This window comes from Pelobates fuscus, chromosome 3 (genome assembly GCF_036172605.1).
Source record: "Pelobates fuscus isolate aPelFus1 chromosome 3, aPelFus1.pri, whole genome shotgun sequence".
NCBI classification, from domain to species: domain Eukaryota; kingdom Metazoa; phylum Chordata; class Amphibia; order Anura; family Pelobatidae; genus Pelobates; species Pelobates fuscus.
Genome location: NC_086319.1, coordinates 100554899 through 100565639, shown reverse-complemented (window position 1 = coordinate 100565639; position 10741 = coordinate 100554899). Strand labels below are relative to the sequence as shown.

General features: G+C 37.9%; 1 protein-coding gene across 1 annotated transcript; it reads right to left on the bottom strand.

Annotated features, from left to right (window-relative positions):
• Positions 1 to 311: 311 nt before the first annotated feature.
• On the bottom strand, positions 312 to 7379 carry LOC134601645 (protein kinase C delta type-like). The gene is made up of 8 exons (XM_063446163.1): positions 6993 to 7379; positions 3223 to 3381; positions 2965 to 3056; positions 2116 to 2178; positions 1751 to 1889; positions 1098 to 1280; positions 757 to 885; positions 312 to 540 (listed from the first exon to the last, which is right to left on the bottom strand). Exons 1-8 carry the CDS (start codon positions 7377 to 7379, stop codon positions 397 to 399), a joined length of 1296 nt encoding a protein of 431 aa, XP_063302233.1. The 3' UTR covers positions 312 to 396.
• Positions 7380 to 10741: the final 3362 nt, after the last annotated feature.

Sequence of the window (10741 nt, the reverse complement as noted above, 5' to 3'; positions counted from 1 at the left end):
CCAGTTTTTAAAATGTGCAGGTAACTTTTTTTTTTTCTAGGTATTGGGACTGATGCGTACTATGGTCCTTGGTGCTCCACAGGAGTAGTGGGAGTTTGAGCACAAAGCTTCATTTTATATATTAATGTATATATGAAAGAGTAAAACTGAAAACTGTTTTTCAATGTAAGAAGAGTTTATTAAAAAATGGACAGACTTCCATTAAATAGCTGGATTTGTAACAATGATTGCATTCTACAATTCTACAATTGATTGTATAGAAATATTGAATCTCCATCTTCATGTAGAAACGGAACGTATCGATAGCGATTAATTAAGATTGTGCTTACTATATATTCCGGGAGTACGTGTTCTGACTCCGACCCTCCTTCCCTACCCTGGTATTAAATATGGAGCCTAGCAATAGTCTCTCAATTTGGAGCTTGTGAAAGACAAGTTCGGTATAAACCAGCTGTCTCCTGAAAAGGTGCGATACTTCATGGGCTCCATAAAAGAGAAATGCTTCTTCCGGACATTCCAAAGGGGGTTCTCAGCTGGCCCCTGTAAGCACAGAAACTTTATATTATTAACACATCAACGCATCTACCGTGGAGAGAAGAACTGAGGCAACCGATACCAACCAGCATTCCAAAAGATTTGCATATCAAATTAGAGCCAGTGAAAGGACATGATCAAACCTCTGAGCAATCAGTCAACTTATAGTGCTTCTGTCCCACGTGACTTTGATTAAACTGTAGTTGTCCTGAGTGTGCTTACCCTCTGTGGCTTGTATGGGGGTGGAATGGCCTTGGCTTCCAAATGCCTCCAATTTATAGCTCCAAAAAATGGGTGAAGCCTGATGTTGCTTCGTACTCCAAGCCTCAGTCTGGGGCTTTCCTCTAGAAGCTGCATTGTGATAAAGATAAAGGCAACACATCTCACTGCTATGTGGACAACTTTCCAGCATCCTAAGTATGCATTTTACTGTTATCAAGAGTTTTCTGAAAAAGATGACCTGGCAGTGCTATAAGAACCCTAATACATAACTGCATTAGTTTGCCGCATATACCCAATACAACAGCTGTTGCAATCTGCTCAGACAGTTTTAAAAGACTCACTTTAGACATGACATCTTTGCTTTCTTTACTCAGGTGGGGAGAGAAGCGCAGCTGCTTGGAGCATGAGCACCTGTGCCCAGGTAATTTTATGTAAATGGGGAGATGTCCGGTCAACATTTGATGTAAGGTAACTCCCAGTGACCACCAGTCGGCTGACGCACCATATCTCCTCTCTGCAGCCACCTTTAAAAAAAATTAAATATATTAATGAAATATAAAATAGCTTCTCTTATTGTCTAATCAGTGCGATACATATGGGGTTTAATCACTGTATAAGGAATTGTGATAAACTACAAATAGAATGTGCAACTGTTAATATGATACGATGTATCTCGATACCATCTGGGCAACTTTCCAGCACTTCTGAAGGCTAGTTTTTCTTAGAACAGTAAGAATTGACTCTACTTACTAAATAGGACTTTTCCAATCGTTTCAATGGATGAATTGATCTGCAGTAAGCAGAGGAATTTCTTACTGTGCTATGAGAATCCAGCTGTAACAGCTGCTTCTTTTTTTTTTTTTTAACAAAACTCCACTGAAGAACTTCAGAATTAGTTTTATCTTTAAAAAATATAGTATAATTTTGAAAAAAAACAAAACAGCTTTCTACATCCTATAAAAATATGAGAAGTAAATACAGAAAAGATCCTAACCTCTGGTGCCATGTGGGTTGTAGTCCCAGTGCTACCCTGGGCCAGGACTCCTCCTGTGATGTTTTCTGCCACCAGTCCAAAATCACATATTCTGGCATGGCCCTCTTCATCAAGCATGATGTTATCCGGCTTAATATCCCTAAGGAAAAGGGCCCATCACTGTTTAATGTGTTGCTCATGTCAAATGTTTATAAAGTACAAAAACAAAGGGAGTAGATCATATGAAGACATACAGAAGATGCAGCCTGGGGGTTGAAGCAGTATAGCTGATTAAGAGAGAAAATATGCAACATTGGGATAAAATGTTGTTCAGATAGAACAAAGCAGACTAAAACAGAGAGAAGAAGAAAATCTAATGGACTAACCGGTGAACGATGCCTCGCTTATGTAAGAATTGAAGGCCGCATGTTATTTCTGCAGCATAAAACCTAATTTAAAAAAGTAGAAAGAGATGAACAGAGAATTAAATAGACTTATAAGAAGAAGTTAGTTATGTGTAAGACAAGCGTTTACTTCGATTCACTGGGAGGCCAACCTATAACCAACCACATCGCAGTTAATAATAAACTACACCATATCGAACATACCACAACTACATTGTAGCTACCATACACTCAATTTATGAAATGTACTTGCGTGCCTTGCCTTTGTACAACTATGCATGAAGAGCACTGTTCTCTGTTTTGATTACTAATATAGATTATACGTTTTGTATAGTTTCAGTCATTTCCTAAGGATGTCACGCACATCTCATGATATATATCTCACCAATTATCTAAGTGTATGCTGATGGAGATTAAACATGTACTTGAACTTTGTACCAATCTGAAATGCGATGTATGTCATGATAAAACTTTAATAAAAATGAGACATGAAAAAAAAGAAAAACATGAGTTTGCTGTTTTTCACAAAACCATAAATTGTGGAGACGTGACATGAGAACTGCACATTTTAGGCCATATTAGCAGAGATGAAAAAATACCTAAGCAAGATTCAATACACGCTTTTGAGAATTTCTACATTTGGCATAAAACTCGGCAAATGCCAATTGGACGTAATTCTCAGTGTACTCAATAAGGCCCTGAGTGCTATAATTTGCTAAGGAATAAGGTGTCAATGAATGAATCTCTAAAAAAGAAAGAGGACTCGGTAACCCAAATTGTACTTCCTTCAATAAATATCTCAAGACCAATATCCATCATTCCCTCACTCACATTGCCTCGTAGGTCGGGAGGGATCGCTTTATCGTAAGATACCAATCCAGGCTGCCACCAAACATGTAGGGCATGACAAAGAAGGTGTGCATCTGATACAGGAAACATAAAGTATTAAAGGCACATGTAGACTAACACCATAAAGTAGACAGATATGTGGTATGAACAAAATAGATTACAGCAGAGTTTCAAGGCAAACCTTTCAGCTGGTTAGAAGATTGGACAAAGTTGTGAATCTATTGACAAGAAATTCTTTACCTTAGTCTGAAAGGCGGCTAAACCCTCGCACAGGAAGGGGCAGTTTCTGGCAATCTCAAGGACACGTCGCTCCCGGAGTATGATGTCTGCCCTGATTGCATCTTTCCTCATTATCTTGACTGCCACAGGTTTTCTGCTCCTCCATGACGCCATCATTACCTACAGATAGAGAAGATATGATTCCAGTGTCAGACTAACTTAATCATCATTATCTGTCAATAATTGCCATTGTATTGAAACAGATCAGCTTTCAGACACCATCATGCTACATAACACATAATGTGCTAAAGATAAACTCCAAAATGTACACATCTCTCATTGCCCATTTGCCTGAAAAAAATGTTGTGTTGCTTCTGCTCTTTCCACAACAATGCTGGTCCTACCATTGTTGTCTGTAGGAGCAGTGGGCTATATCATGTATTAACTTTATATTGAAATCTGAGTGGCTTAACATGGCTGTAAATAATAAAACTGATATCTTTATAATTTAATCATACTTTATGTTTCCCATGTCTGTGTCCAGCAAGTGATTGTGAGAGGTTTTTCTTACTTTTGGGGATATTCACCGAATTTTGTATATGACAGAATTCCGACAGCAATGGCAATTCTCATATTTACTAAAGTCAAATATAGTCAGAATTTGGACAACACGAGCAAATCTGCAGCAATCACCTGGATGCAGTCGATGTCCAGATTAAAATCAATGCTTTTGAATCTGGATCTTATACAAAATATTATGGGAATATGTTGGAGTTTTGGGGTGTTTCTGGACTTTGGGTAAAAATGTGTTTTCTGCCTGTGGTTAATTGAGTTAGTCCATTGTCTTTGTTAATTGTATCAAAGGCAGAAGGGAGGGTTTGTGTACAGTAACTGGGAGTGTTCAAATGTAAAACTCTGTTTTTATTGGATTGTGCATTTCATGTCCTGTGCCCTACAAGGTCCACCTGGGCAGTAACCTTGTGGGAAAAAACTGTATAAAAGAAGCAGCTGTACCATTAAAACTTCAGTTCTACTTGACCCTCAACTCGCAGCCTCGTCTCATGTTTGGGGGAGACAGCTATAATCACTACAGGGATTGCTATTGTCATGTCCTAACTGCCGGCATTACCGCTACCTTGACACTTCCGGGTAGACGGAGCTCGGCCACACCCCCTTCTCTGACGCGGTCTCCCCACGCTACATAGGGAGACTGTGCCAGATTCAAAACGCTGGATTATTGAACAGCTTTACCGCGAAACTCAAAACCGGCTATCAAGAATCTTCTACCCCTTATGAGTACCGAACCCGGACTGGAACCCGTTGACCCACTCTCTCCTCACCTTGACCACGGATTGTAAAAAGGACCTTCTCTGCTAAATGCTCTCTCCTCCTCGGAGAAGAACTTAGGCAACCCTGGACTTCCCCATTGTAAAGCTAAGTAGTAATATCATCCGTAATTGGATTCTGCCTGCTTGCAAGTCTGTTTACTTCCTATAACTCCAAACTAACTATTACCTGCTGCAACTTACCACTCTTATTTTGCTCTGACTCCATGGACTAGCAATTTCCTTTCTGCTATACTGCATGCAAATCTGAAGCTGCTTATTCCAGTTAACAAACCTCCACTTAATTAAAGGTACAGTACCTGTACTATTCTCTAGTATCCTAGTCATTAAACTAAATCCTCAGTTATCTGCAGTTGTGTTCCATATAAATCTCAAGTAAGCATTACAGCTATGCTCTTCATACTCCCTTGAATAAGCACTAAACTCTTGTAAGAGCTTGTTCCTGCTTCACTCTCTGGGGAAAGAGAGGTTCACCCACTGGAACCTGGAGCCTTGTTGTAGGTCCAGGGTGGGTAGGAGACAGCGAGACCCCAACCAAGCTGCGGCGGTTCATGGGGTCAGCGGTGGTTATGGTGTCTGGTGCGGTGCTGATGGTCCTTGGAAAGCACTAGGAGCATCCATCTATGGTCCAACCCTCAGCCAGCCTGGGGCAACCGTGACATCACTTACAGAGAGACTGCCAGACAAGAGCTGTGGGGCGGAGCTCTGGAGGATCTACAGCATTGGCGAGGTGAGAATCTCCCCAGCAGGGAACAGCAACTACAGACAAGAGCGGCACTGCGGATGCCTCTCATGGAGTGGCTACATTTCCTTCACCACTATATCCAATAACACACAATCCACTCTTACCAATAGACACACCTCGACGGATGCCACAAGCAACCGAGACACCTTCATACCTCTCGCTAAGAGATATCACTCAAGAGGGTAAGATCAAGAATTTGAAGGATCTATTCCCAGAATCCCCCCATACTGGCACCCACCACCTGTTCTACAACCAAATATGCCACTTTGTCAGACATCTCTCTTTACTCCCCAGAGGAGCGAGAAATCTCACACCATATGAAAAATTATGTACAACTCACCCCCTAAAGAAAAAAACACTATCAACAATGTATAAACTGCTCCAGTCACATCAAACTAATACAATCCCAACCTACATAGACAAATGGTCTGAAGAACTGCCAATCTCACTTTCCTCAGCACAATGGCAACAAATCATTAATAGGATACACTCTACATCTCCAAACCTAGCTACACAAGAAAGCAATTATAAAAGACTGTCCAGATGGCACTATACTCCAACCAAACTTAGCCATATACACAAGGATCTCGAAGACAATTGCTGGCACTGTAAGACCCCCAAAGCTCACTCATCACATATGTGGTGGTCGTGCCCCATCATTTCTAAATTTTGGAAGCGCATCCACTCACTCACACAAACCATAACGGACGTACACTATCCCTTTGCCCCAGAATACATGTTATTCCTTCTCCCCCTTCCAAACGACAAAAGGAACCAAAATCTTGCTTTACTCACACGCTTATTGATAGCAGCAAATCTCATAATCCCTATCCACTGGAAACAAGCTGAGACCCCAACCATCAGAGAGTGGATTCAAAAAGTAGAAAATACTAGACAGATGGAGGAGATTTCCTCTGCTTACACCAAAAACATGGCAACACACACACAAATTTGGGAAAAATGGAAAATATTCTCAGCCGAAGGATTCCTTCACTGTTAGGAACATACCAAGAAAAACCTAACGATCACACCCTTTTGACAGGCACGATTTTCACAATCACCACGTTCCAACCTCAACTCGACATATACAAATTATCTTTCTATATTTTAAATATCAAATATCTATTCGCATACCAGATATAGCTTTTAAAATTTGGTAAAACAATAACCATATCTTAACAATATAACTCAACCTTGTAAATATTCTCTTCACGGTACACACAACCTGACAGTGTCAAATCCGAGTTTTCATATTAAATTTTATGTTTGTATGTAAGCATTTGTTGATACGATTTGTCAAACGCATATTCACATGTGGTTACAACTTGTAAAACAATTTCACATCTCTGATCTGTACTACCAAATGTATCTTTATGTCTTTATCTTTTTATCTATATTGTATTGCATACAAAACTTAATAAAATTATTTTAAAACCAAAAAAAAAAAAAGAAAAAAAAATGTATCAGAAATTATCAGATATATAAGCAATGGAATCAAGTTCAATGGGAGATCAAATACCCCCTGTAATATATAAGCAGGGATAAAGAGTAAGCACACAAACATTTGCAGTGGCATGGCAAGGATGTGGAATTTGTACATTGTAATTGCTACCTGTGAAAATCTCTTCCTATGACATTATTTTGCAATATTCTCTGTGCTTTTCTAACATTTCCACCACATCACACCACGTGTGACTCACCTTCCCAAAAGCACCGCTTCCTAGTTCATAGAGGAACGTGAAGTCTAATGGGGTCAGTGAGCTCTGCTGACTCCATCTTGTTGACTTCTGAACCGTACTTTCCTCCCATCTTGCTCTCTTTCTCACTCCTTCTTTATATTCATTTTCCTCTTTCCGTTTTGCACATATATAAGCTTTCTCTTGCCTATTCTTTAATTGTTTTATTGATGATACATGTTTTGGTCTTTTTTCCTGCTCCTCACAGTCACTGCTAAATTGAATGCTCTGGTACACTGTTTCATAACCTCTTTTCATCCTCCTCTTTTTCTCCTGAGAAATAGGTGGATCACTTTCTCCTTCTTCATACTCCTTTTTCTTAGGTGAGAATATTTTACCCAAATATGACATAAGTATCACAAATGTTATAATCATGGTTTTTTTTTAAGTTAAATACACACAGTCTATAAAATACGACTCGCACGTAGCTAGGACCATAAAGATCTCAACTGCTTTGGAATGTTTCCATACACCAACTGCCTGGCTAACGCTAGCAACATATTGTGATGTCATGAATATACTTAACCAGGAGAGAAGAGTGAGATGCTAATAAACCTTCTAACTTAATATTAAACATAGTAAACTTCACCAAGTTCAAGCTTCTGTACATCACTGTTTATGTTATTCAACAAAAAAGTTAAAAACCCAATGCTAATCAATTGTACTGCAAAACTGGAAACACCATTTTTGATTCTAAATTTTGATCGAAGCTGTCTTTAGGCCTTCCTATACATAAAAGCACTATTTACTGGCATTTTCAGCCATTGAACATTGCCCTCTATGTATTATTTTCAATTATTCATATGTTATTCCAATTTAATGATATACTTATCTGAAACCATTCTCGTTTATCCCCTTAAGGACCAAACTTCATGTCACACATGTCATGTTTCCTTAAGGGGTTACATTTATTGTTCAGATTTATTATTACACATTGTACAGTGTTGCAGAATATGTTATTATTTTATCATTATTAATAACTATAACAGATATTGCCTCATATTGACCACATATTTTCAACCTCTCTAACAAGCCCTATTCAAAGGAACACTCTAGGTAGCAAAAATCACTACATCTTACTTTAGTAGTTTTGGTGCATATAACCTTTCACTGCAGTCTCACAAACGTAAACATTGTCATTTAAGTGAAATGGTAATATTTGAATTTGGCAGCCAGAGACTGAGATGATGCTGGATGAAATGTGGATCTACCTGCATTTTTATCTTTTACAGGGGGCCCAATAATCCTAAAAAAAATAGGAACACTTTACCATTATAAATAAATATAGCCATAACATTACAGTGTTTCTTTAATGGAGGAATAATGACTATATGCATTGCTCAGCATTTGGATGGGGCAAATAAAACAGTCTCTAACAGCTTTAGTTGTTGTTATATAGGTGGGTATGTTATTTCTCACCATTTCAGACAAGACACATCAAACATACCAAAGGCAACTATTTTTACAACATCCAAATCTATACCCAACACAGTAGGTCCTGGATTTAGATTCTGGATCTGCTTGGACGGTTTTGATTTGCAACCTGATCCAGCACACCAGAGTAAAATAACAAAATATGCAGTTATATACTGTAAGGAAACCAAGTGTATTTAAACCTCAATCGGTAGTTTCCTCCCGGACCACCAGAGCCTAGTGAACATAGCCCTCCGTTCGGTAGTAATGGTAGACGAATCCCTGTGTAATTTAAATAGTGTCCCTGTATAATTCCCTCAGTAAGACACATGAACTCCCAAACAGCATACGTAGACAGAAGAAGGGTACAAAGATGAACTGAAGATTTATTGACAAGTTGAAAGGAAAACCAGGGAGTCAACTGACAATATTTGAAAAATCAGGCTCAAGGAGTCAACTGCCAACATGAAACAAGGGAATACAAACTGTCACCCCAACGCCAAACAGTGGAATTCCTTCACATATACATTTATGTAAACAAAACAAGTGTAATTGGGTTGTGTATTTGTGCCATAAACGGCACTTGTCTTGTGGAATATAGAGAATACATTTTCAACTTTTTTTTTTTTTTTTTTTTCATTTTTAACCACTGTTTATTTCAGTTTTAACAAAATTGTTAATTGAGTATCATTAACTCTGAGCTTACCAGATACAAAATTACATCCATATAATATACATACCTAGCATAAAACCTTGGTACAAGCTTATAAAATTAAATCAGCAAAAAAGAACAACACTTTCACTAACATTTAGGATTAAACCCACGGCTCTAATAGCCAACTTGAGACATACCAAGAGTAGTAAATAGCCAATAGCAGTAAGGTTCTAGATTTTTTTTTTTCAGTGTATAGAAGCTTTAAAAATAATATTAAGATCAAAGGTGTGTTAATGCCATTTCTCTTGCCCACCCCACAGAAGTAGAATTTACCTAAGATCTAAGAAAACCAACAAAGAAAAGCATCTACTTTTAGTTAACCTTTGGCAAGAAAATAAAACACAATAGGTTTTCTGTTTAAAATTTCACTTATATACATGTGCTTGAAAGGACAGTAGAAAATATATATATATATATATATGACTTTTTTTTATACATTACATTTCAGATACAGAGAGTCTTGTGCATTAAATAGAGCATCAGAAAAGGGCAAATGATGATTTGCTCTATGATACAGGTTCACTCCAGGTGGATCTCGACTTGTCAAGAAAGAGAAGAGTAGGATAAGTGAATAATGACATTATAACAAATCAAAGTTGGAAAGAAATAAAAGTCCGGAGGCCATTTTGAACTAAAGAAGAGAATTTGTAATAAACATTATACTAACACTTTAATTAATTCCTCTTGTTAGTATGTATATTGCTTGGGCTGTAATGTCCAGTGTGTTTCTAGACATCATTTTCAACTTTTTAATACCCAATTCACAAACACAGACGAAAATATATTTACACAGAATGTGCACATGGTTTCACTCAGAAAACCAAACAAATTCATACATTTACACCACAATCAAACATACTGGAACACACAATATACAAACATAGTCTGGTATATATTGTATATACACTGTCTGAACATATACACGTTGAGATGGTCCTCTCTATATGTCTATAAAGTACAGAGAGATGGCTTCACACAGGCCTTGTAAGTCTAGTTTTCCAATCTCCTTAATTCTATATGTTATTATATGGGGTGGTTAGTTTATGAAAGATAACACCCACATCAAACAATAGTTAGTACATCCTGTTAACAAGTAAGTTGCACTGTAATTTAATGTGTTTGTTTTAGAACAGCTGCATTTTCTGTTTCTGAGATTGAGAGTCATACAACATAGAAAAAGCAGACTAATTTCCCACTAATCTTTTTATTGGTCTAAATATACACACAGAATAGGATTTTATAAATGGTCTATGTTCATATTACAGACACACATAAGTAAGGGTTTTGCAAATGCTGCTTGTCCACTTTATATATATGGGCAAAATCGAAATGGTCTGGAGTTCAGTACGGTTGAAATCCAGACCAAATTCAAGTCCATTTAGAAACATAGAATATGACGGCAGATAGGAACCATTCGGCCCATCTAGTCTGCCCATTTTTATAAATACTCTCATTAGTCCCTGGCCTTATCTTATATCTAGAATAGCCTTCTGCCTATTCCATGCATGCTTAAACTCCTTCACTGTGTTAACCTCTACCACTTCAGCTGGAAGGCTATTCCATGCATCAACTACCCTATCAGTAA